The sequence below is a fragment of the Psittacula echo genome (assembly GCF_963264785.1).
Source record: "Psittacula echo genome assembly, chromosome: 6".
NCBI lineage: Eukaryota > Metazoa > Chordata > Aves > Psittaciformes > Psittacidae > Psittacula > Psittacula echo.
Genome location: NC_137743.1, coordinates 66,307,475 through 66,335,024, shown reverse-complemented (window position 1 = coordinate 66,335,024; position 27,550 = coordinate 66,307,475). Strand labels below are relative to the sequence as shown.

The 27,550-nt window shown below is 37.6% G+C and overlaps 2 protein-coding genes across 3 annotated transcripts in view; one reads left to right on the top strand and one right to left on the bottom strand.

Moving 5' to 3' along the window:
* DCAF17 (DDB1 and CUL4 associated factor 17) overlaps positions 1–13,890 on the bottom strand; it is an 18,410-nt gene extending 4,520 nt beyond the window's left edge. Inside the window, exons 1-10 of the mRNA XM_080621859.1 lie at positions 12,973–13,890; positions 11,621–11,724; positions 10,199–10,289; positions 9,119–9,258; positions 8,305–8,383; positions 8,038–8,127; positions 5,341–5,448; positions 4,703–4,808; positions 1,558–1,700; positions 78–187 (exon numbers count right to left, since the gene is read on the bottom strand). Coding sequence (XP_080477985.1) covers positions 78–187; positions 1,558–1,700; positions 4,703–4,808; positions 5,341–5,448; positions 8,038–8,127; positions 8,305–8,383; positions 9,119–9,258; positions 10,199–10,289; positions 11,621–11,724; positions 12,973–13,146 — 1,145 coding nt within the window. The 5' untranslated portion in view covers positions 13,147–13,890. The remainder of the gene's footprint in view (positions 1–77; positions 188–1,557; positions 1,701–4,702; positions 4,809–5,340; positions 5,449–8,037; positions 8,128–8,304; positions 8,384–9,118; positions 9,259–10,198; positions 10,290–11,620; positions 11,725–12,972) is intronic.
* The window catches only part of METTL8 (methyltransferase 8, tRNA N3-cytidine), a 27,470-nt gene continuing 13,443 nt past the window's right edge, over positions 13,524–27,550 (top strand). The window contains exons 1-4 of one of the 2 annotated variants that reach the window (XM_080621861.1): positions 13,524–13,662; positions 14,171–14,283; positions 19,710–19,865; positions 24,114–24,205. In XM_080621861.1, coding sequence (XP_080477987.1) covers positions 14,279–14,283; positions 19,710–19,865; positions 24,114–24,205 — 253 coding nt within the window. In that variant the 5' untranslated portion in view covers positions 13,524–13,662; positions 14,171–14,278. Of the gene's footprint in view, positions 13,663–14,170; positions 14,284–19,709; positions 19,866–22,269; positions 22,380–24,113; positions 24,206–27,550 lie in introns of those variants that run through there. The other variant, XM_080621860.1, reaches the window with a different exon arrangement.

Here is a 27,550-nt window from a genome sequence, read left to right as displayed (position 1 = left end):
TTTTCAAACTAATGAATTTATGCAGTTATGCAATTTCTCCTCCAGTTAAATAAGATGTGAGAAAAAACAGCTCGTACTTCACCAAATTTGGTCCCACGTGGATTATTCTACCTGACATATCTGGATGGAAATATATCCAATCAGGTTCCAGTGAACAGCATTTCATATCCTGGATGCCATTTTTTGCCTGAAGAAGGAAGGGAAAGCTCGAATATTAGTACTTTGAAAGTCTCAAGGATCTAATTAAAGATCTAACTAAAGAAGAAATACTGAGCTCCTATCCACACGCCTCTGAAGGTTTTTAAGTAATGCTCCTAATCATGACCAGAAAGGATGCCAGTGGCAGAACAATAGTAATAACAATAACAACAACAACAACAGAGTCAGTTCCAAGTCTCAAGATATTCCATGGAACAGTTTCAACTTTTTTCATTTGCAATGAGCAATAACCTTGTACCACAGCTATACATGTCCTACCTCTCCTGAAACTAAACAAAATCAAGATTTAGCGTACACTCTGCAAACACTTCAACATGTCCAGCAACGTGAGTGTCAAAGACATGAGATATGACAAAACAAGGGAAAGCGTTAGCACAAGGTTTGACTTGAGCTTCAAACCTCAGGCTCAGCCTCTTTTGTGCAAATTATCTGTGGATCATGTAAGCCCGGAATAGTTTGGGATTTCAGCTGCAAGCTGGTCAAAATCTTGGGATTCTGGCAGTGGATTTTTGTTGTTAAATCTAGCTGACCCTGGTCATTCAAATTTTCAAATGTATGAACAGGCACAGAAAAAAGCCAGGCAAGAAAGGATTGTACAAGTCCCTTTGAATCAAAATTGATCTTCAGCTATTGTTATGAAAGATCTGTTTTGAAAATAAGGGATCATTGATTTGGTCAGGCTAGTAAAAGAGATGAGGACATTTACAGATGAGAATTTTAGTGAAGAACCCTGAACTAACAGGCCTAGAAGCTGCTGGTGTTACAGAAGTATCTTCAGGTCAAATCCAGATCCCAAATAAAAACTGTGATGGAATGCTCACATGAAAGAATATATGTGAATAGTACATAAACACAAATAATTAGGAATGCTGGATTAAACTGGGTAATAAAACCTTTCTAGGTAGACAGAGAAGGTACAAATCAGGGATAAACTACAAATATCACAGAAACTTATTCTGCAATTTCTTAAAACTTAAAATGTTTCTTTAGTCATGCCATTTGGTAGGCTGACTAGTCAGAAGTGCATTAAGATGTTACCATGCAAGGAATCAGGTAATGAGATTTTGCTTTAGCCTTAACTTCTAAGCAGAGAGTGGTGATGTGTAGCACTGACAGTGCTAAGATTATACTGGAATGAATATCAGAGGCAGTACTAATTGAGAAGAAAACATTTTACACATGACTCCACTGGACAGTAGATGTAACACTGTGGGGTGATCCCTATGACAGCACCACACTGGAAAACAAGGGCATTGTTATCTCAAGCACTACTCAGAAGACATGAAGACAAATGTGATACACATACATTTGAGAGAAGGTGCTATCTGAATATATTACCAAAGCATTGTCTTTCAGAGAACAAATATGGAAGACTCCTTTATGTTTTTTCTTGTTAGGTGTGATGATATAATGCCAAGGATAACCTCCAATTTGAAATGCATTCTCCAGAGAAGATGCTTCAAACAGCAAAGGTGGGATATCTGCAAATATTTGATAATGTTAACACCATTAGTAGCAGAACAATCGTAATTCCATTGATCCTTACAATTCTAAATGCCAATAAAGTAATTAATTCTTCAGAACTTTTGAAGACTCTTGGAAATATATTGGCTGTGGCCTTTTTTCTAGAACCAGCTATGCTACCTGACCTAGCACCCAGGCATACATCTGCAGTTCAGCATGAAGGTCTGAGAAGACAGTAATCTTCCTTAATACAACAAAATAGCGTGGACCACAGAGTGGAATCTGTAACTGAGTCCATAAAATCAGTAAAATCAATATAAATCTAGGAATTTTTGTAATTAATGGCAAAAGGTATCTAGTTTTTCTTTCAGATCAGTTGGGATAAATTATACAGACATAATATGCCATTCTTACAAGTCTTCTGTGTACTAAGCGAGAGGACAAAGTGGACCACATGGAGCTTTACAATTTCTACCAACTAGCTAAATAACAGCAAATTCTACAGCAGCTAGGACTAAATCAATTTTAGACTGAAGATCATCTTGTTCTAGCACTACAGAGAAGTGCTAGGGAAAAAAAATAAATTGGTAAAATGTGGGGAAAACCTGCAGTTACAGCAGGCATTTAAATAGGCAGAATATAAAAACCCAAGCTGAATTGCTGTGAGGAAAACAAGGTTCTTATCTGGACTTTTGTGTCCCAAAGGTCTCACCCAAAATTTGACTTGTTCTTGTCCTGCTTAGTCGAGGTAATTATCCAGATCTTAGCCAGTGGTGCTAGCCAATGTCACATGACATCAGAAATTATGTTTACAGACTGCTTCTCTCCTTTTCCTTCATTCATGTTAACAACAACTTAGCCATTTAGATTGAAAGAAATCAGCTCACTTCCCATGGAAATTAAGTCCTTCCTAAGCTGGAAAGTGGCTGTCTTCCAGTCATCTTTGGGACTAACACACAGGAAATGGGAGATTCTGTGCAAGATATACAAAGTATAGGTTATAAAAAACTGAGGCATCTGCTGCAAATGTACAGAATGTTGAAGAAGGAAGCATAAGCAGACCCACTGATATTAAAATCTGTCAGAAAGTGAAAAATGAGTCAAGAAAATTTGTTAATATTTTATCCTATTGACTTCTTAAATAAAGCATATAGAGCAAGGCCCCTCAAAAATTCTGGCAGATAGACTAAATGATAGATTCAAATGCATTTCAATAATAAATCAGTCCTAAGCAGTGCAGGCTGCTGCTAAATATGTTTTTCTTTTTATGTTCATTTGGCAAACACTTGCAGAATCATAGCCACATAAATCACTATGATAACATGACTTCGCTGCTTGAATTCCCTCTTTCCTGCTATGTGTTACTGTTGCTCAACACTCCCTGTTCTAATTGCTTGTAAGTCCTTTCTCTAGCATTGCCAGTTTCCAAACTCCAGTTGAGCTTCTTTGTCCACTCCCTTAAAAACCCTCCAGCCTCATCTAAACATAAAGCCATAAAGCTGTTCCTGGCAGCATTAAGAAGTATTTGTGCTAAATGTGAAAAAAAGAGAAGATCTCAGCAAACCGTCTTCCTTTCTGTTTTTATGACATTGTCAAATCAAAGCTCTAACTCTGAAACTGTTAAAATCTCACTCACTGAAACATTACATTACACTGAACAGTCAGTCAGCCATCGCATTCTTAAAAGAAAACAGCTCAAAAACCACAGGAACGTAACCATCTGCAAAGAGCAGCCATGGCAAATGGCAAATGTCTGTCATGAATTCAAAACTTTCTAACTACAAATTCTGGAATATGATTCAAGATCAGAAATGTTTTCTCCAGTACATTGGTTTTAGATCTCAAAACTAAAAATGCAATGATCTGTAAGACGTGAGAACAAATCTGATCTAGGTTTCCTATTAAAGCTCCAACACCATGTTTTCCACAGGGCCCCTAACATTAAATTGTGGTTTTGCAGACTGAGACAGAGAGGAAAATGAGGAGAAACTTCCCTTTCCAGAACTTGACGTATCAATTATAGCAGCTTATTACTTTGTTTTGATAAAACATTGCATTCTAACTGAAAGATCTTTTTATGTATATCTGTATTTTATCTTTGTGTACCTCCTCAGGTTTACGTTAATCTGGTCTGGTTTGACTGTTATTATCTGATGTTTGCAAACAGAAAGATCAAAAGAATGTTTTAAGTGGACAGTCCCCCATAAAAACCATTTAATACAGAAACATTCAAAGTTGAAGAAACAAAAGCATTACTTGATACTGGTGAAACCTACTTTATTTTTTTCTTTGGAGGTGCCTCAAGTGTGAGCTTCTGAAAATGGATTTTTAAAGTTTAAAAAAAAAAAAAAAGTTTCAAAGCAAGTCTCAGTCTTTGGTCATTAAGATTCTTAGCACCAAATTTTAATCTCAAATGCACCAACAGAAATGATTGCTTGGTTTCAGAGAAATTAAAGTCATTACATAAATCAGAACATTTGAAAGTTACTGATTCAAGGCATAAGAATTGTTTTCAATACTTAATTTGTTCTCTCCTCAGGAATTAATTTTACTGAAAATGGCACATTTCTGACAACTTAGAATTATCAAAACGCAATTAAGACAAATCGTATTCAGGCTCCTTGGATTCCCTCTGCTAGTCGGATTAAACGTTCTTACATGCTTTGCTTACATACCATATACTGTTTCTGAGTGCTACTAACACCCGTCCTAGCATTTCCTCTTTTCCTTAGTCCTGAGACACAACTGTTCCTGGGAGAGATTTCCACTTCAAGCATTGCTTATGAAGTTTTTCAAATAGCTTAGTTGCTGTGCTAGTTTTCTAGTTAAATCCTATGTAATTAAGTCTTGTAATTAGAAGTCAGGCAAAGTACATTTTTAATAACACATAAACCAAGAAATATAGCTACAGATACACTCACAATGAATACAGTAATTGTAATGTTTTTTCTAGGTGTGAAATAAGTAATAATTAATCCATAAAAGCCTCCAGCCAAGATAATAAAAAGATAATAAATACCTGTTATTTTAATGTTACACGGAAGACCAAATGGATACTTTCCTACAACTCCCACTTGACCATTCCAGTTGAATTCATGTCCCAGATCAAATGGCTGTTCCATGAACTAAAAAAACAAAAATCAGAACATTTTAGCTTTATTAAGGTCTGTTTACTTGCCATTTAGTTTTACTGCTCTGTTACTACTGCATTCTTGATCTTGTTAAATACTGCTTTATGTCTTATTTTTGAATTAACATTTGATTTTTGGTTGGAAGAAAATAAACTCAAAAGTCTCACTGCAGTTCTGTTTCAGATTGAACAACCTTCCATGCCCATCAGTTTCTAGCCTTAACACTCACGTATAACTACAGACTAGGTGTGTAAAGAGCAGCACACCCTGGTCTAGCATTTACATAGCTCCTCTCTGTATGTGCTGAAGTGCCTGTACGGACCTGTATCTCTTATGTTTGCCTACTTATAACTGGTGTGGGTAGAATTTTCTGATAGTGTACCCTTTGAAATCTTCCAACTAAATAGATTCAGCCAAAAACTCTATCCTTTTGACACATTCCCCATGTACCTGTGTGGTGTTACGTGAATATTTATTTGTTGACCAAAAATAACATGACTGTATGAAAAATTTCATATTTCATTACCTGTTCCAAGATGGCCTGGAAGTTATAGAGCCTGACCAGACCCATGCTATGCATGACAATCAGTATTCCATTAGAAACAGCAACATCTGTCACACTATTACCAAATATCTGGACAAAGAAAAAGGAAGAAAAAAATATTCTATTAAGGAACAAACAACTGAGAGACAATGCAAAATACTTAATACAAAATTTTGCAACCAATTTCTTTTTTATTCTGACCAAACCCTATGAGCAGTGTTTTAGCTCATGAAGTTTTCTGTAACTCGGGTGCTCTGCTGAGTTTCTGTAATAGTTTGCACTGTAGTAACAGCTGGAGTAAGGCTAGCCATATTCTGCAAGCAGATTAATTCTAATAAATTCTAGTATATCTTCATATCATGTTACCCAGTTATTATCATATATGAATAGACTATATTACGCAGCATCCCACAGGAATGTTAGCAAAGCAAACAACTCAATCTAAAAGTACTGATTTCGGATCTTTCATTCTTTCTTCATCACCTGGGTAAAATACTAGTCAATCATGGCTCTATGACTGTGTACAGCTGTACTAAAACTACAGTATCCAGCTGTCACAGAGCACAGGATCCTCTCTGAATCCAAATTAGACACATACATGAGAAGCTGACACACTCCTTTTAATAATTATGCAGTATTCATTTGTGCCACTGCTTAACACATCTCCACTGAGAGGAATTCAACAAACTCATTCTGAATATTTAATGAATAACAACATGTAAAGCTCAGTTTTGGGCATTTTTTGTGGTTTTTTTTTTTTATAGAGATGCCTGGAAATGTAGTTCTCATTTCTTTACTCTGAATCACTATGTCAAAAACTCTTAGAACAGAGGTAAAACAACTAAAAAACCCCGAAACAAACAAAACAAAAAAACAAAACGAAACCAAAACACCAAAAAAACCCACCCAAAAGCTGTAATACTTCTAAGTCCTAACACTATCAATGATCAGTTTGGTCCCAAAAGATACATTCACTTTTGAGATCCTGCCTTTCATTTAGTCTTACGGCTCCTCAATACATGTGTTAGCTTAGGTCCCAGTGTCTTCCAGAAACAAACTTAATAATCTTGCAACTCTAAACGTGAGACCTTACCTAGTATGAACTCAGAATTTACTGTGGTGTACCATCTCAGTAAAGCTGATGCATTAGGTGCATTCTGCAGTCTAGAACAGTAACCCTCATCCTAATTAACATTCCACTGATCTGTATCAGGCTTGGCATTGTATTCACATCCTCTGCTGGGCGTATTCTCAAATCCCAAATTCTATCCTGACATTATTCCTAGCTGTAAAAATTACTCTGATAAGTACTCAGTACAGTCCCAAATGAGGAAGTAGAAGTGTAGATGTTTCACTTGTTACGCCCATGATGAATCTGGCATGCCATTCCTAACCAGACTGAGAATACCTTTGATACTGGTAACAGTTTTTCCACTCTTAAATACTAACTTTGAACAGAACAATAGAGTGTCCCTAAAATTCCATGGGCCCAAATGAAAAATGTTTAACCCACCTCTTCACTTCCCAGCCTAGTTCTCAATTACAGCCTCAACCCAACCCAGCACCAGCCAAAACCCAGTAATAGCTCTAGATCCCAAATGAGACTTGGGTCACAGAGCTTTGAAGACAGTTTCCATGTTTGTACTATTCCATTTGTAAGCTGTATCCAGAGCTCTCTTGACAGAACGGTAAAAGTTGCCATCTGGCTTGAGATTTCCTAATACATCCACCCTTACTTACAGGTCACAAATCAGCCTCAGAAAGGTTGTTCATTCTTGACTGATAAAGCAAGACACATACTTACATTTTGCCATTCAGCATCAATGATAATACAAGTCTGAAATATTTATAACTGCACACTGAATTCAGACTATTACTAGCAATGGGTCAGAGGCACATCTATCTTTCTTTAAAGAGGTGAAGTCTGTAGACTTTAGGATTCCCTAATTCTTATGACTGCTGTAAGTAAAGGGTGAAGTCTTTCTATATATAAAAAGAATAACCTGATAGCAGAATGCATTTGTATTTTCTCTTCTAGTCACTCAAGTTAAGAATCTTCCCCCCAACGCCCCTATCAGACACAAAACCAACATTGCTGCTAATTAATGTTTCACAGCACTATGCTTTTATAAGCTGTTAACTATGACTTCTGAAATTCTGGGGCAATTGCCTAAACTATGCCTCTCAAATGATTATAGTACAGGTCACGATTATATCATATTATATATTATACATTATAACATAATTGAAGGATCAAAAAGCGACATCGCTATGAACGCTTGGCAGCCACAAGCCAGTTATCCCTGTGGTAACTTTTCTGACACCTCCTGCTTAAAACCCAAAAAGCCAGAAGGATCGTGAGGCCCCACTTTCATGATCTGTATTCGTACTGAAAATCAAGATCAAGTGAGTTTTTGCCCTTCTGCTCTGCGGGAGGTTTCCATCCTCTCTGAGCTCACCTTAGGACACCTGCATTACACTCTGACAGGTGTACCACCCCAGTCAAACTCCCTACCTGCCGCTGTCCCCGGACCAAGCAGCCTTTCTTCCAACTGGATATGCCTATCCCACATTGCCTTTTAGTCCTCATTGCGCATGTAGAAAGCGTGGGTAAAGCCCTTCTCAAAAATTCGTTCACGAAGCCAAGCCATCAATATCATAATAGAGGAATTAACTTACCTTTTTGTTTATTTCTAGCATTCCAATGAACGAAAGAGGCAAAACTTGGAATACAGCAAGACAGAACAATACAGACTGCTGGATACCTGCCTGGGAAAAAACCAACAATATGAATATAATTATCATACTTCAGGTATTTATTAATGGTAGGACACCTTCATCTTCTACCATAAAACAAAGCATAATGTCTTCATCTCTGTCCTTGTAGATGTTTTTTGATCAATTCTGCAAAAACTTAAGAATGACAGAGTTTTTCAACAAACTTACCTGCCGTGCTGCTGCAGGGAGCTTATTCTGAGCTGACTTTACAACCATTAGCTCTTGAGGAATATCCCAGCTCAGATACCTGTTTGTGTCAATAAAGGCATCTCTTAATAATTTTAAAATCATTTAATAATAAGTACATTATTTCACATAAAATATAATCTACTGTAACTAGGCAGACCCCTGTGTCCAGGCAAACTGGGCAGAGTGCCTGAGGTGTTTCCAAAACGCATGGAACTAGGAATGGCTTATTTCATACAGAATGGTGAGAAAAAATCTGTACTGTGAACATTCACTATCTTAATTTTTCTCCTTCCCTTCATCAATCACTGCTTTCTTATCCTTCACTCTAAAGGAAATTATTCCTTCTGATAACTGAAGAAAAGATGCAGTTTACCATAAGCAGTAACTGCTCGGCTTTTAAAGAAGAAAATGGCTACCCTGTGGAGAAGGATGCCTGCAAGTTAAAAATGGCTTAAACTTTAAATGTGTGTTTCTTATGTTTTATGAAGTTCTTTTAACAGCTCTTAAAGATCCTCTCCTGGTAGGTTGCTATTCCAATATTAAACACTGTAAAATTGGAATAGAAGCCAAGAGTAGCCTAGATTTTGTGGCTTTTGTGAAACCTGATACTAAATTTGAGAGCTGCTGAAATTCCTCTAAAGGAAACAGCATGCAGGAACAGTACTCCAGGTAGTGTGCTAGACTAACAAACCTGAAGTCAGCCATAGGCTGGTTCTAAAATCAATATGATTTTCTTTCTCCAGTACAGTACTAATGATTGTCAATTATATAAAGCCTAGTCAATGTTTAATACCTGAACTTGCAACAGGAACCCGTTAGGTATATTTTTTCCAGTACTTCTCCACTATCGGCAGAGAGACGTAAAAGCCAATTCTGTGCTGTCAAAACTATCAGGGAAGATTTATAGTCCAACAGACTTGGTAGCATTTCCCCCTAGATAACAAAAGGTTACCAGAAAAAAGTTTGTACCAGGAAGATACATAACATTTTGACATAGTATGAAGAAAATAAAAATTAATACACATTCCTCAAAAAATAAAGGTGGAAAGCTGCTTTTTAATCACATCAGGATCTCTAAGCTCATGTCTGTGCCAAATAGTTATCTGGCTATCACATAATCTGTTGTCATACTTTTTGCAAGGCAGTTACCTTTTCTGGAAAAGACACCCTCTAAAATGTCCTTGCCTTGCAAAAATGACATGTAAGTACTTATTGATCTAATTGCTACCACTCTTGAAGAGACAACTGTTCAAGTATTAAAGCGTAGGACATTCAGTGGTAACTCAACTGTAACTGCTAAGGATGGTATTCTTCATAGTGCCTTTTTTTTCAGGCACCTCAAGGATGCCAATAATATTCATAAGCTCTGTGAACACTTGATAAGAGAAAACTTCCTCAAGGAGGGAAATTATATAACCTGTAAGCTAGAAACAGCAGAACAGCTTTTGGGCAGAGTTGCTTCAATGGGTCTCCAGTATACCTGCTGGGTTTTCTATGTCAACAGAGCTGGTAAAAACTAAAACTACCTTTAGCTTGGAATACAAACTGCCCTTCGTAATTAAAAAATAAAGAAAAGTTTAAACAGGAATTATGTTGTAAAGGAGTTAGTTGCATAAGCATAAAGGCACTCTTCAAAATGTTCCATGAAAGCTCTCAAAAAAGCATTTGAATGCACTATTGAGAAATTCAGAAAATTACACCTCTAAATATCCAGCCAAAATAAATAAGTGCACATTGCAAACCTTAAATGACCTAGCTCCATAAAAGCAATGAGAGGGTATTTTGCAGGGAAAGAACACTCTAAGTATGTTTCACTGAAAGATATTAACTTGGGTTTTTTGCACAACCATGCTCTAGTAAAAAGTATTCTTACCAGTGGGCATTCCAATAATAAAGCATCTTCTATTTTTTCTGACTTAGAACACTTTGGCTTTTGATAAAGTATTCTTGGCTCTTGTGCAATGCTGGAAGAAAATGATTGCTAATCATTAGTCTACTTTATAAACGACTTTCTATAAACAAGTCATTTCACAGTTTCATAAATCCTGTCTTCTCTTTGGGCAGGTCAGAAGTTTAAATATCTTACTTTTATTTTGTAAATATAACCTGAAATTGCTCTCAAAATAAGGCCTAATAAACAATAATTAGTATAACATAATATTTAAAAGCTAACCTTCACTATATTTTGTGGTTTGTAGGTTGTCATTTATTTGTTTGCTTTTAAATAACAAACAGTAACATTCTTACTTTAGTGATACACATTAAAAAGAAAGCACATTCTAGAAACTAACAGTTATCTTGGAACCTTCCCCTCAAGCTCTTCCAGTGTTGCCTTTCATAATACAAAGGCATCATGCACAGATACTGTTTTAAGAAGCCCTACTACTAGAATAAAAGCTTCATACTGTGCACAGTTTTCCCCTCAGGGAGAGGATGAGACAAAGATAAACCTGAAAGATGTTAGACAGCATAAGCCAGTACTGGAAAGCATTCCAATAATGTAGGAATAAAACATGGCTAAGTAGATTTGGATCTCTGCTGTGATAGATTAATTTAATTAACTTTTAGTGGTTTACACTGACAGAGTAATTTGTCTTTTATGTATCACATGACACTGCCTCAAAACTGTTCTGATCACAACTTACACAGCACTGCAGTTCTCCAATACTCTGCTATTTCCCTCACAAGAGGAATGGGCAAGGACAACGACTGGTGTTGTGAGGACTCCCTCCTCTACCCTGCCCTGCGCTGCTTCCTAAGCTGCGTCTCTGCAGCTTATCATGGAACTGGAGAATACATCAGATCAGAAAACTGATCTGCAAAAACAAAAACCAGCAACTACTGCATACACCATACTTCTACACGAACAATAATTTACTTCTTTAATGCAGAATTCGTACACATAGTACCAAGCTTATTACATTGGCTGATTTTGTGATACATTCTTTAGCACACTTCTAGTTAGCAGATCACAAAGAACTATTGCTCATTTGGCTTTTTAATGCCAAGTTATAAAATGGTGATAAACTTCCACCCTTATTAAAGTGCTCTGAAAGCTGAAGTTATACAGCATCAGTAACGTCAGACTTTCTTTCACAGAAGGTGTCACATTAAGTCACAGTGGCATCTGAGTATAATTTAACAATGATTTATGCTCCTGGTTAGGTTTTTTTTGTTCATAAATTCCACTCAATTCACAGGCGCTATTTGGATGAGTAAGTTGGCAAAATGTCTAAAACAAAACCACAGTGTTAAAACTGTAACCTGGGGTAACTTTTAATTGTAAATTTATTACCTGCTAATACAGCACTGGTAATTGTCTAAGTAAATTCTTCCTCTTTCATATGCAATAGGAGATGCAGAATGAGTTGTCCAAACATTCTTGAATTTAGTACTTTCCTGAAACAGATAGTGGTCATAACAGTGATGAATTTTTTAACAAACCTTGCTTTCAGAAAAATACTTTATTTGGCTCCTGCAGGTTAATAACTTACTTTAATTGAACCTTTAGTGTTGAATACATAAAGGAAAATCTGATTTGTATTTTCAAAACAAATTAGAAGACCTTTTTAGGGAAATTTTGTCTTTTTAAAGAAACAAAGTCTTTTTTTATTAGCTATTATGGACAGCATGGGTAATGGATATTTTCTTGTTACTTTGCCTGCATTAAAATCAAAACTGGTAACTAAACTTTAATGGCAACTTTTAAAATCAAGGACAAAACTCAGAATGTAAATATGTACATGACTCTTTTATATGTAATTAATTGAATTTATTTAACCTTTGACTCTATTCTGCTTTTGGTGTTTTGTGTGAAAGATAGAAAAATGTGCTTACAGTTATTTGCAAAAAGTGCCTGAAACTGTTCACATAAAGTTTCTTGCATTCATTAAAGACATCAAAAGCTCTATACTATTAACAACAGTCCCAGTCTTACCAAAAGAATTAAACCAAAAGTATCTGTGAAAGTCAGACATACTGATTTTTATTTCAATAATCTTTGCATGCCCATTGATCTAGTTGGGTTAAGTGGGGACTTAAGCTGACTTCCAATACATGTATTTTCAACACAACACAATTGACAATTCACTTCCACATACTAACTTTCAATACATTTTTATCAGCTACTGTATGGGAGTGATTGGTAATCGTTTTGGTTAAAAAATCGAGTTCACTTTAGTCTGTAACTGCTTTAATTTTTTCCCTGTAACAGATTTCACTGACACATTAGGGGAGTGTTTACCTGAAGACCTCTACTGATTATCTTATTTTGTCATGAGAACCCCATTCAGAATTAACATTGATGCTTCCCCAAGCACTATGAATTTAATATGGGAATTACATATTAAGCCATTTTGAGAGATGAAATAAGTGATAGAAAATACTACTTCTAACACGATTATCAGATTTACAGGTGCTTCTGTAGGTTTTCCACGGCATCGTCCTATCTCCAGTTCTAAGTCTGAGCCTCATGAAATAAATTTAAGTATTTATAACTCCCTTCAGCAAAAGCGCATCGTTTTTCTCCCCAAACGCGTTAGTCAGCGGACCAGGGACTGCTCAAACACCTGACCGACGCTCAGTCCACTCCGGCTGGCAGCCGGCACACGCAGGGGTACAGCCAGTGCAGGAAAGCATTGCCATTACCTGACAAATTATCTGCCTGAGGAGGCCCAGGTTTGTTCTGTGGGCGACGCCAGCATCTCTCGCGTAAAAGCCATGGGTCCTGCGGGTAAGGAGGCGGCAGACGTTGTGAGCCCCGGGCGCCCGGGGGGCGGCCCTGCTCCGCCTCCCGTCGGCGGCGGCTGCCTGCGGGCACATTCCCAAGCCCCGGAGCAGGCTCGCAGTAAGCCACTACTTGTAGCTCGCTCTTGGCGGGGCAAGAAGCCGTGCAGAGCCCAAGTCCAGCCGCCGAGAGGTGAAGTGAAGCGAGAAAAGGCCCCTCACTCGCCGATTCCCGAGAGAGGCAAACCGAGGCCTTCGACGGGATCCCGCGGCGGCCGCGCCGTCCCGGGGCGGGGTCAGGTGCGCACGGTCCCTCCCCCACCACCACAGGGCCGAGTCATGGCGAACGCCTGGCGGCAGCGACAACACACAACTACCGTCCCCCCCGCGGCCCGCCGGGGATTGTAGTTTCCGTGGGCTCACAGACTGCATCTCCCGCCATGCCCCGCGGCAGCCTGCCGGCTCCCTCAGGCGCTGCGGCCGTCGGTAGGGGTGGGCCGGGTTGGCGTTGCGGCTGCGTGGGTATCCGCAATTAGCGGGCGGGAGCAGCGTAACCTCCGCGGTATAGGGGTGCTGTGGGGGGCCACGGCGCAGGAGAGAAGTTATGCAGAGGTCGGTGGGTGCCGCCAGCAGCGGTCGCCCACCGGTACTGGCGGCGCCACCCGCTCACCGGGGGCTGTGTCCCGGGCCGAGCTGCGCTTTGAGGGACTGAACTAAACGCAGTGCGCGTCGGCGTGTGTGAATGGGAGCTTTTTACCGGTCATTTGTTTTAAATAAAGGCAGGAAGTTTCGTTAGTGATAGTTAAGTTAAAGTAGGAACTTGTATCTCCTTCCTTCTAATGTCTTTCTGCTGCAGAGTAACCGTCTCTCGCGCCTCGGGGCTGGGTGGCGGGAACGGGCGCTGCAGGCCGAGGGGCTGCCGGGGAGGGGGGGTCCTGCGGCGCTCTCCGTCAAGCGCTTGCAGCGCGCATATGGTATCGACCGCGGGTGGCTTTGGACGCCTCGGTGTTGGATGGATGTACCCGGGCTTGGGGGGCTTGTGTGTGTGAAGGGATTTATTTAAAACTCCAGACATCAGCAACTTCTTGAAATATATGACACTTCATGTTTATATTTTTAGAGCGATGTCCCAAAAGTTGTCACAATCCTCATCAGCTGCTTGCCAGTGGAGCAACTGAAGTCTGTGAAAAAACTAGTTTCTCTTCCTTCCCAGAGGCCAGGCACCCAAATGGGGTAATGTGAAAGTTGCCGATCTTTTATATTTCCATGTCTGTCCTTCAGGATTTCTGAGTGGAACTTTTAATCTTTGCTGATACTGTGACAAAAGACAGATTCCTGTGATTTCCTGATGCTTTGCAGATAACTGGATGAAGTGAGCTACACATATAAAACAGTGATTACAATCACACCTCCACAGAGGAGGATCTATGATATTGCCGGTGACATCAGAGCCGACAGGGCAGGTTGCATCTAAGCAAAGTCCATGTGGACATCTAGAGCCTGGCAGGGGTGTAAATGAACCAGGTTCTTCAATGCAAATCATAGCAGTAAAATTCATGTTGCGCTATCTCTGTGCTCAACATCTTTAATAACAGAAAATCATGTTTTGTGTTGAGACAAATCATTAGGCAATACAGTTACATATTCAGTGTTTTGTAGAAAATAAGGTTGAAAAACAATTTAAGTAATGGAAAGATCTTGTGGAGACCTAGATGTATGTTCACTGTGCCTGTATGTACGTGTATACATAAAGTCACCACAGCTTTTTTCGTTTGCCTTTTTTTTTTGTTCTTCCCATGTGAGCACCCGCCAGCAGAGGGTGTACAGATTAACTGGAAAGCCTTATTTCTGAGCTGTGGTTATCACTGAATGGCTTCCTCCTGGTGTTAAACTTGAGAGTAGGTTAATTTAGTACATCAGTGTCTTGTTGTATTGTGCTGTATACAACAACATGGGAAATATGGGAATTACCTCATGGAGAAAGGGGGAAAATGAAGGGAAAAGGTAAAAGATTGCACAGAATACTTATGTATTTAAATTCCATTACGTACAAACATTCATTGATATGTGGGAATGCAACTTGTCTCTAAAATTAAACAAGTGTACAGGTATTTACAGGATTGTAGCCTAAAGAATTATTTGTGAATTTGCCTGTTTATGTTGTGCAGTATTTAAGAAAGTTCACAGAGTGACTGGTATTTTCTTAATTTCTATTATTCCAATTATTTTAGTCAATAATATTTTTAATTACACTGTTTCAAGATGTGCCTTTGATAGGTGTTAGGAAATCGAACAGTAGAACAATTAACATTGAAAATATTCTTATAAGTTGATTAATTACAAAAGTAGAAGTTCCATTCCAAGAATGATTCTAGGATATCAAAATACAGTTTTACCTTCAGTTGGAATAAAGGTATTCTTCACAAATCGAAGTATTTTTAATTATGGTAAAACACTTTCTTGAAAAGGCAAAATAGTCTTTGATAGTGAAGTCAAAACATCTCTTATAAATCGGAATGATGCAGTTTCAACAAAACACTTGTCCAACAGGAGTATCACGATGGCGTATAGCAGCCAAGAAGCAATTCTAAACAAATACAAAATTAGGAAATTATATAATATTTTTTTAAACTCTCAAGGACTCTTAGCTCTCTGCTTGTCCCTAATAGCTCTTTGTCTGCTTTCTTACCTTCAGAGTGATTATGTAGTACTTACATACATAATTTTTGCCCAAATAATGTACCTTCAAGTTCTGTTGCTTATCTTCTGGATATATGGTGATTCAAGTAAATGATTTCAGTATATGAGCAGTTTTATGGCCTTCTCTCCCTCTTTCTACCATTGTATGAACTATTTCCTCTTTGCTTGACTTTTTTAACAGACTACCTGGCAGGTAGTGTAAAAACAGGCTCCTCTTGCTCAACGTTTGTATAGGTGTGGTTAAAATTGTATCTGGTGGGGTTTGTTTGTTTGTTTTTATCTGCTGTTGCCTTTTAACCGATGTTACCTGTGTTGTCTCTACAAGAGTCAGAATAAATCAAAATAATTTTGTTTTGTTTTTCTTTTCCTCTCCGGAGTCAGTGCTCTGCAGTAGTTTTACTGAAGTTGCTGTGTGCCCACAGGGAGGTCTGCATCATTCCTGGTGATGATACATGAGAAGGAAAAACAGTTGAGAGTTTAGATCTGCTGAGTTTGGAAAGTTGTGAAATATACTTAAAAAAATTACACACATTTGAAGCAACATGATACCATTGAAAGACAAGTCATGAAGCCCCAAGGGGGCATGTTTAGTCACTTGGCAGAACAGAATAGCATTAAGCATTCACTTAATGAATGAGTCCGTTGACAGTAAAGTGTGTCCCCCTCCTCGACTTGAACTATTAAGAAATATTAATACGTATGTATTTTGAAAACAATCTGTGGCAATTCATAATTACACCTTCCGTGCTACCATTATCCTGAAGAATTTTTTACTTTGTGAAATCATTTGTCCATGATTGCCTCTTGCATCTGTTTACTGTAAGGTGTTCTGAGTTTTTGTAGTGTTTGGTGATAAAACAGATCAGCTGTGCTTTACAAGAGAGCATTGGGGATTAATTGTCAAATGCTGTGTAGATAAGCTAACAAATGCCAAGCAGAATTAATTGTATTGAAGTTCATTGTTTCCGGAATATTTTTCTGACTAGAAATATAACATAAGCTGTACATACTCTTTCTAATATAGGCTTTTTTTTTTTTTTTCTTTATAACAGAAACCCTACAAGTAGGCTTAGTGATTGGAGGTGGAAGAAGTTGTTAGCTTTGTAGTTGGATGTCAGTCAAATGTCAAAATGTTTTTGTCCACTAAGTTCATTCATTTGGGTTCTTGGTAAAAAATGTATATACCTCCTTCTGCAGGTCCACCTTTAAAAAGCTTTACTAAGGGTGCTGTATTAGATTGTTTGGGGATAGGAGGAGTTTTAAGGCTGTTTTCTTAAAGTTGCTCAACTAAACCAAGGCCCTTATCCATGTCTGTAACCATGACAAAATTCTAATGACTGAAAGGTAGTACTCCACAGGGAAAAAAAAGGTTTCCCATGTTGCTTCTATGTTACCAAGCGCGTTGTTTCTTTAAAGTCTGTTTTTTTCTGAAGATAGTTATGCTGCCACAAAATACAGGCATTTTTAATGTAATGCAGTTTCATTAACATCCTTAAAGATGAAGGCTGAACTGCTTTGATTAACAATCAAACTTACAGCCTTTCTGACTGCGGCTCTGAACAAGGAGATAACTCCTAATTCTTTCAGATAACACTTCTTGCTGTCATGGCTTCAGGGTGTGATCATCATATCTGACAAAGGGTGTTTGGCTGTTTCATTCACCAAGTCATTTAGAGAAACAATCTAACACAGACTGGCTTTTGAAAATTAGGTTTCTGAAATTTAGGTTTCCAAGTCATTTAGATGTTTTTTGAACTTTTAGTAGCCAGATTGCCTATTAGTCTTATGATCTATGTGTCACACTCTCAGGGATATACAGCATGTCTTCAAAGGGTTCCTTCACATTTAACACTGGAAGCAACAGTAAACTTAACTGCCCCACCTACCCTTTGCATTTTCTTGACGTTTCAGAATTTATCAGCTAAAATTGTGCAATTATCACTCAAAGGATCACATTCTCATAAAAAAGAGCTGCATCTCTGGATTTTACTGATGCAAGATCATCTTAGTCATCTGACTATAGTTCCCATCTGTGCATCTTTTCATGTTCTTACTGAGATATTTAGAAAGCCAAGAAAAATTATGTGACTAGCCTAGCAGCTGAATCATTGTGTTTTATGTTGAATATCAATGCTGGCACAGGAAATGCAAGATACTAACTCAGATCTTTTTGAATGATTGAAGGAGGAAGAGGATTTGTAAACAGTTTGCAGTGTAATCATGGAATCTTTATCCAGACACTTCTATAATTTAATAATAATAATTTTAGATCAGATTGTGGCTTGGGGTTTAGGGGGATTTTCTATTTGTTTTTGTTTTCAAGAACATTGCCTTTATGTAAATAACACATTTTGCAGAAATTGTCATGATGTCTTAATTTTCGTGTCTCAATTATTATTTCATAATACCCCATATATGTTAATAATTATGCATTATGTTATGAAAAATGCATACATATTTTCAAAGACAAAGCACAAACAGTTTGCAGTAATTAAAGTATAAACTGTTGCTGAGCCACATTAAAAAAAAAAAAGCCATAATAAGCTCGTTAACATTAGAAGAGGTTTTAATGTTTTAATAGGACTGAATGTTACATTTTCACCCATATCCAGGTAATATTACAGCTGCAGCAGCCCAAATTTATCAGTGTTTTTATTTGGCTGTGACAGCCAAAAGCAAACCCCATTTTGTTTAAACTTTGACAAATAAAAATAAATTTTAATCTTTCTTCCTCCCCCCCCTTTTTTTTTTTTTCTGTAGGCTTAAACTGAACAAACAATGCCATTTTTAAAGCATGACTCATTCAAAACTACACCTTAAATGAGCAATTGTTCGTTTCATCGAAGTGGTTCCTTTGCCAGGCTTTGTATTGATGTGTACAAATTAATCTTTTTTTATTCACAGTACAAGACTTGTGATCAAGTAGTACTGTTTTCCTTGAGATAAAAATCTTTATTTTGTATCCAGTTTGCACAGAATGTTTTCTAATAGTGTCTTGTGCCTGTTCTTTTGTAACAGCATTTTGTATTTCCAGTGCATTAAATTTGTATGTGTGGTTTATATAGAAGTGGCACTCAAAAAAAAACTGAAGGAAAAAAAGAACAAATGCACATCAGGGTAAAAGTTGTAGGAGAGATACGTCATTTTACCCATCTCCTAGAAAGCCAACATTAATGAGAATATGCAAAAACTACCCCCAAAAAAGCCTAACAAGACAAAATGCTAGTAGTAGCTACACACACATTTTATCTTTCATTCTTAATACTGTATGAAAAGATTCCAAGTAAAATAAAGCAATATAGGACAGAATTACACATGTAATAGAAAAATCTCAAGCACATTATGATTTGCATGAATAGAAACTTAACATTTAAAGCCATTCATTTCAAAGGGCACATTAAGCAGGGATCAGGAGAACTCATTGCAGAAATTTTGGAAGCCTTTCTGGGGCATAATGTTTACGCTTAAAAAATATAATCCTTTTTTACCTGGAAGTGTAAAGCCACAGTCACAATTCTGGAATGAAATCTTCTGAAGACTGTTACCTAGTGAGTGGGGTGAAAATGTCAATTTCAATAACAGTAGGTACCCACTAGAACAAGTGGTTTCTTTACTGATCTCTTCTTGCTTGTTGTAAAGGTACAGTGTCAGACTTGGTTTGTTGTTTTACTGTGTATTTCTGGGTTTTTCTCCTTGCCCTACCTGATAGGTCTTTGAAATGATACCAAGTCAGTTATATTTCAACTAGTTTCATTCCAGTAGCTTGCTTTGGGATTGTTTGGGCTTTCAGCACACTGAAGGGATATTGCTATTTTCTAAAAAGCCTTTAAATTGATATTATAGTAAAAGATTATTGCTAAAGCTGATATTGGGCTTGATTATTTGACCAGTTTCTCATGTAAGTGACATAAACAATTAAGTTACAGCAAAACTGTAATTTGAGTTAATTGTATTTTCAGGTCTCTGAACAAAATGAATTTCATTACAAGGCTTTCTGCTTTTTGTCTGAGGAAAAGCAAGATGCAACAGAGGCACCAAAGTAGTAGACGACCAACTGCTCCACTTGGATCACGGATTTTAACTGATCCTTCTAAGGTTTTTGAGCATAACATGTGGTGAGATGTTTTTCCAACACTGATTTTCATATATTTTTTGTATATTATTTACCATGATGAATAATGGTATGTAGGTGTGTGTATTACAATGGATGGCCAGAATAGATGTGTCAATGTAGTGCTAAAGAAAATTTGAAATTGTCATAAGTAACCTCACAGTTAGTTACAAGTGCTTGGTGACTTACGTAAAAAGCTGCTGAACAAGTAGTTAGTCATGGAATGAAAGGCAAAATACTGTTATAGATCAGTAATGTATTAGAAGACAGTGTAGAGGTAAGATAGTCCATGTTATTTATAATGGGAGAAATTTACTAGTTAGATACAATAATGTTGTATACTGGGTTAGTCCTGTATTTTAAAATGGACACATTTTGAAAGGAGCATGTATATTACTTGTATCCTTCTGAAGGTGTACTGAAGATGTTACAGAAAGTTCAGCAGAGATTTCCATGCAGTGCACAACTGTCAAAAGAAGTTGTGTCTTAACATAAATAAGAGATGTAATTGCAGAGAAAACATTAACATGTAAATGTTAACAAGAATAAGAATTGCCCTGATTTGCAGCAGTACAGCTCCGTCACTAAAAGGTATTCTTGTGATTAACATGGGCTCAGAAAAGAGTGAGAATGCTAGTCAACACAGCGGGAAAACTGACACTGAAAAGGCTAGGATTTTTGACCGTGGAATGGAGATGAATACAAAACAGTAAGTGATACAGGAAGTTTTAGAAGGATGGAAGAATATCTGAATCTATGTAGAAAGTAGAAGAATATCTGCCTAAGATATTTGGAAGACCAGGATTTTTTATTCCTATAGTTCATAACTTAAGAAAAAGGAATATTTGATGAAAAGAGAAGTGGGGATTTTAGCAGCTATACAAGAAATGATTTTCTACAGAATTTTAAAATGTATTTTTGAATTATGCCACACACCATTTTTGAGAACAAGGATTTAATTTAGCAAAATTTAGAGAAGACACTGGATATGGCTAATGATAACCAGTTGTGGTGTAGTGGGAGGTATCCCTGCTTGTGGCAAGGGGGTTGGAACTAGATGATCTTTAAGGTCCCTTCCAACCCAAACCATTCTGTGATTCTGTAAGTTCCTTGGGCAAGGAAGCTGGCTGGTTATTGCATTAAAAGAGGGTATTTCGGTGTCATAAATCTATGTGCAGTGTAATTCTTGAGCACCTTCCAGACTCGGTACCTCCTGCTAGGTGGAAAAATCCCTTACATGTGTGAATGCTGATTCAAATGTGGGCTATACAGTCAAGGTAGAAAAAGATTTTAAGGAAAAGGCCACTCTTTTCCTGTAACATTGTACCTTGAAGAAACTCAGTTTTAATTTTTTAATTTCCTTCCAAATAACTGATCACTGTAGCTTCAGTTTTTATTTCTAGCATTCGGTAACAGTCTAACACAAAGTTGTCAAACTCTGATGCAGGTGGTTGGGATGGAATGTGAAGGTGGGATTGAAAGGAACAGTGTTGTTCAGAAAGTGGATCTGCAGATGAATCCATGCAGCTCAGAAGAGAAAATGGGTAGAACTGAGTTGGAGTGGAGGTTGCATGGAAGTTGTGAAGGTCTTGATAAATCAAGAACCTAGTTGTGAAGTGGGAGGAGGTCCTTGGATCTGTAACTTGCAGAATTGGCATGGTTCTCACTAGGGAGATAAGGGGGATCAGGATGCATGATGGTTGAACTAAGTAGATTGTGCAGGGTGAGCATAACATATTCATCTTCCCTAGCATTGATGTATAAGGATATATTTATTTTGTTTTCCACTCTTTCATACTTCATAAAGTGGCATCCTTCCTTTTGCCTGTGGTAGATTGGCCGGGAGCCAAGAGCTGCTAGGAATACTAAGCAAATTAAATTTGGGAACTAATGCTTTAGATACTTACTGTGGTGCTTTTGTGTCATTTTGAGAGAGAAATAATGAATGATGCCAAACACTGGAGCAAGAAATATCTGCTTCTATTCAGGTTAGTAATTGACATAGTTTTCATGTATTAGTTTTCAGAGATAATTAAACCCTGTGTTAGCAAACAATTAATGGAAAAGGGCTAAGTCGAATAAGCTGAACTGGAAGTAGCATTGCTTGATCTCATGTCAGGCCTACTCATGTTAACAGTTTCTGGTGTGGTTAAAATGGATAGCTTGCTTTACTGCTAGCAGTGTTCATCTTAAAATGCTTACATATTTAAACACTTACGTACTTAGAATTCTATATTCTGTGTTCCTGCCAACTTGTGTTGCCGAAGGAGCTGCCTCATTTGAAGCATCCAAACTATGTAAATAGTTTGCGTAAGAACTATGCTATGTCCACTCTTTTGCAGATTTTGATCAAGAAGCGTTGCTGCAGTCCTGTTGTTTGGGGTCTTCTATACAGCAATTTCTAGGAAAGAGCCAAAGATCTTTATTCAGCATTATGAATTTCCAAGGGGGACAAAAGGGAAAAAAATGTTATTGATGAAGATGGAGGACTTCAGGCACCTATAGAGACAAACACACAGTAATGGATTAAAACTCATCAGCTAAAGCACAGCAAGTCATCTGTCAGAAGGGCTGACTTTATATTATTATAATCCAAATAGTGCTTGGTTTTAGCTTGCTGGAATAGGCAAGGTCAAAACCAGGGATAGCACTGAGAGTAGCAAGTCTTTCCAAGTGAATAGCTGCATGGTAATGCTTGGGTCATTCAGTTTTATTCTACTACAGCACGTCTGTCAGGGCCTTGACACTGCACAGGAACATTTGCTATATGAACAAATACAGGAAGGGGAGAGGCAACCTGCTGGGGACAATAATGAGAAATATTTCAGTAGAAATGCGGAAATCAAGTCTGAGGCAAGCAGACAAATACATACCAATTAGTCTCCCACAATTAACAAAAGAGGAACAGTGAGGGTCTAAGAATTAAATTATCTGTATGTCACCAAGCATGGAACAGGAAGATGCTTGTTAGCTTTTAGAGACAATCAACTCTTTTCAAGTTGGCACCTTGTTCCTTTTCCCATAGTAACCAAAGGAATTTTAGTCATAAGCTTTCAGTTAATTGATTTCAGTGGGATTAGGATCTAATAGATTACTTGAATTATATTATCTAATTTTATCTGATTTCTGAAGCTGTTCAAATTGGACAACTTATAGGGACAGCTAATTTGCTTTTAAAAGTTGCCAGCAGTACTTTTTTGGGCATTGCCTTTGTGGCCTGATCCAAACAGGGAATCTGCAGGGAAGGCTGTTTAGTCATCAGTGTCAGATCTTGGCTTGGTTCCTCAACCCTTTAATAGATTAATATAACATTTATTTAACCACTTTACGCAAATATAGATAGCAAAGACTCTGGAACCACTGAAGTGCTGCTTGTCTTTTCTTATGAATGTCTTATTCTTCATTTTCTAAATGTTTCCTGTCTCTGTTCCCCAAATAAGTAAAATCCTCTTCATCAATTCCACCTGTTCCACTTGAATAAGTAGATTATCCTCTCTGTTTTCAGGAACAGCTGATTGCTTTGCTAAACGACCTTTGTTCCTCATCATAAACATTAGCAATGTGAAAAATTTCTTCCATCAGGGTGTTTGTTGATAGGTCTATTATTATATCCAGCTAAACACAATTCTAATGGGACACTCAAAATACATTCCTATAAGTGTACTAAATTGGCAAGATATATGTTAAATCTCCTTAATGGCTTTAAGATGAAAGAGGGTAGATTTTGATTAGATATTAGGGAAAAGTTCTTCTCTGTGAGGGAGGAGAGGCCCTGGCACAGGTTGCCCAGAAAAGCTGTGGCTGCCCCATCCCTGGCAGTGTTCAAGGCCAGGTTAGGTGGAGCTTTGAGCAGCCTGCTCTGGTGGAAAATGTCCCTGCCCATGGTGGGGGAGTTGGAACTAGATGATCAGATGATCTTTAAGGTCTCTTCCAACCCAGACCATTATAAGATTATTAAGGAAAAAAAAAAAGCATACTACTTCAGGTTCTTTGCAGTTAGCAGATTTTTCTTTATCCCTTGAGTTTTGCCTAACTAGTAATTCATTTTTATCTATCATACACTGAAACTTTGGGGGGGGAGGGGGGGGGGTGGTGGGGGGGTGGTGTTCTGTCAGTCTCCTTGTGGGCATTTGCTTGCATTCAAAAAAAAGCATATTTAAGACAGTATAGTTCATTTGTCACTGTTTTACCTGGGAAAAAAATATTATGGGAAATCCTATTTAAAGGCTGATTCTTCAACTGCCTTTTGCAGGGATCACATGCAGTGGTCACAAGAAGAAGAGAAGAATGCCAAAGAAAAAGCAGCAGAGAACTCACTTGTGAAAGTCCAGTGGGAAGAGCAAGGTAACAAATTCCCAATAGCTTAAAAAATCCTTTTAAAATGCTATTTATTAAAGCAATGAAAGATCCTTTCAAATCCAGGAACTCTTTTTATGGGTACATTTTCATATCTAAATTTGTTCATGGTGGGCTTTTTTCTTTTCTTCCCCGCCCTCTTTTTTTTTTTTTTTTTTTTTTTTTTTGGCCTCAAAAGATTGTCTCAAAGTGTATTTTTCTAGCATTTTAGTTAGTTACTTGAGCAATTTTGTATTTTGGGGGGCAATAGGCTTTATGTAAAACAAATACATTAGTATGGTGCAGTTACAAGTCCTGACTTCTGCAGCTCTTCAGAATGTTACACAGGACTGTTATTTCTTATTACATGGGACTGTTACTTCATTAATGGGAAAGAATTTGCAGCCAGCTAGGATGCTGAGGATGAAAGTTCCCAAGTTCAAATGCCTTTTAGTGATCTGTGGACTGTTTAGAGAGCTAGTGTTTGTACATTGTGCTGTATTTCAGTTAAGTGCTATGAAAGCTGCACTGGTCCCAGCTGGTCCCGGCTTGCTGCGTTGGCCAGGCTGAGCTGGGAGTGCTTCAGGAAGCAGTGTGTTCACTTTGTATGGAAGGTGTTCCGATACACCATGCAGAGTCTGCTCTGTAAGTTATTAAGGAATTTTGTGCCTGTCTTCAGAAGGGAAACAATGTTCTGCATTTCTGAAGAATGATAGCTCTAGGTTCAAGCTGGCAAACTAAAACTTAGCATACATAACTATCCTACAGTTTAGTCTAAAGCTGGAATATCAACTTGATAGTAACATAGAAGACTGGATTCTTAATTTGTTTCTTTATTAGAAAAATATTCTGAGAACAATTACTTGGATGTCCTCAGCCTCAGTTTACTTAGCATGTCTTGAACCTATCAAATTAGCTGGTGTCATTATGATCCTGTGTCCAGTTTCGTTGATGTAACTAGGGCCCATGTTGAAGTTCTTTTGAGTTACCTGTGAATGTGTCTTGGATTGTGTGCCCTTTATCACTTTAAATACCTTGGGATAGTCATCCTGTCCTTTTCTGTTGCTTCTCACATTCTGTACCTAAACACAGGAGTACAATGGTTTTTTTTTAAAAATTACATCCAGTATTTTCATTTGGTTTGTATAAAAGTTGAAAAAGAGCTCATAATTGGAAAGTAAGCTGTGTAACCATGTGGCTCATGGCATCTTTCTTTCTTCATCTACAATCAATTAGTTTGTACTGGTGAGAAATTTAATAATCAGGCATTTGTCTATTGCCAAGAAATACAAGAATCCATGGACATTTCTCATGAATGCCCCTCTGTTTAGAACTTGAATAGGTGAGCATTGCTGATAGTGTTCCTTCAGAAAGCGTCAGCTTCATTCTGCAAGTGGAAGTACATTTTGGCCTATTTGTGTAAACAATGAGCTAGACTGAAGCTAATGAGCAGGTTATTTTGGGGCTTTGGAAACTGCAGTAAGGGGAAAAAGACAAGACAAATTTCAACAATTTTATTGTATCACTAAAATAGTGATAGATTCTTCTGGTGAGCCTTGTTAAAACAAGAAAAGTTAAACTGAATGAACTCATGGTACTACCTTTAGGAATTTGATTCACTTAGCATGCCTGCTAGTGTCAAAAGATTCTGTTACAGAGAAAAATCTATTGACTAAGTAAGGATTTTTTTTTTCCTCTGAAGGCCCTAAGTTTTAGATTTGTCATTTTTACATGTTTTGGAAAATTTAGTAGTCAGGCTACTTAAATATACAAAATGAAACAAAAAAATAATAATACTACTGCATGCATGGTTATTTACACCATGGTGCAGGAGTCACCAGTGAAAGAATTGAAAGTAGTGTCCTTTCCCTTGGACCTACCTAATACCATACTAACACAACTTGAAAGGCTGATTTTAGCCATTGCTTTCCTTCAATTCTGAAATCTGGAAGACTTGAGGGGAATGTAAATACAAGTCTATTTAAAATATTAAATATTAAGTGTATACTGTATTTAAATACAGTCTACAAGTCTGACCAGACCTGTAGAAAACTAGTGACTATAACAAGAGATGATAGTGATTTAAGAACCTTTTGAGTGGAAGTTATGCAGGTTTTTTTATACCAACTCTGAGCAGTCTATGAATGTGCAACTTGCACTATTGAAATCTGGCCTATATGACCTCAATCAACACTGCACTTATAATGTAAAACAAATCTGTCCAATTACTCTGCATGGCTGGGTCTTGCCCTTCAATAATACAATTGGATGTATTAAATGTTAAATTTAAGAAAACTATGCAGATTTCTAGGACAAGGCATTCTGCCACCTCCTTGTCACTTCCCACTGCCTGTCTGTGCCTCTAATGATAATTCCCAGCCTTGTTTATCTCTGAAAAGCTGTAGTGATTTAGGAAATAGTATTTTAAGATTTAAATGAGAGTATTAGGAGAAATGCACCATATATTTATTCTGTGCCTTTATATTCAAAGAATGATTGGGTCAGTGTAAGTGGGTACGGACAAAATAAAAAAGACAGCACATTATATGATGTAGAGTTAGCAAGAGATATCAAGAATAATGAGAAACAGTTCTGTAAATGCTTGGGGAATGGGGAGGCGGGGAAACAAGAAAAAGATTTGATTTGATACTCAGGAGGGATGAAGAAGGGGAAACCATCAACAAAAGGGACGTTGAGAAAGCTGAAATTCTTATCTTTTTATCAGCCTTCCTTTGAAAGAGTTAGCTGCAGTCCAGTGGCTAGCACAGTTAGTGCTAGGGAGAAGGAGGAAAGATCTTGTTCTCATACTGAGAAAGAACATGTTACAAAGTACATCCATAGAGTACACAGATGACTGGGAAAGCAGAAAAGAGAATATTTACTTTTTTGAAAAGGGAGGGCGTCAAAGAGAAGAGTCAGATGATGAGTTCAGTTCCTGGAAAAATACTGGAAGAGTTAATCCAGAGCTTGCAAGACACTGGGTTTGGAAGAACAAAGGAGATGAATACTGGCCAACAAATATTTTTCAGGAATAAATCATGTAAAATCAAGCTAATTTCCTTCTTGGAGATGGTTACAGGCCCTGGGGATAAGGAAAAAACAGCAGACGTCTTGAAATTTATCCTTAGTCAGGCTTCTGACTTGCTTTACTTGACATTTTCATAAGCAAGTTAGGCAAGCAAGAGCTAATGAAACTGCTTTTGGGTGAATGAATGCCTAGAGAGATTGTTTCAGAATGGAAAGCGGTGCTGGGCATAAAAATGTTTTGTTCCATGTCCAGTTCTGCTTCTTTTTTCATTAGTGACCTCAGGAAATGGACGACTTGAAGATGATATTAAGTGAAGAGATGTTTTA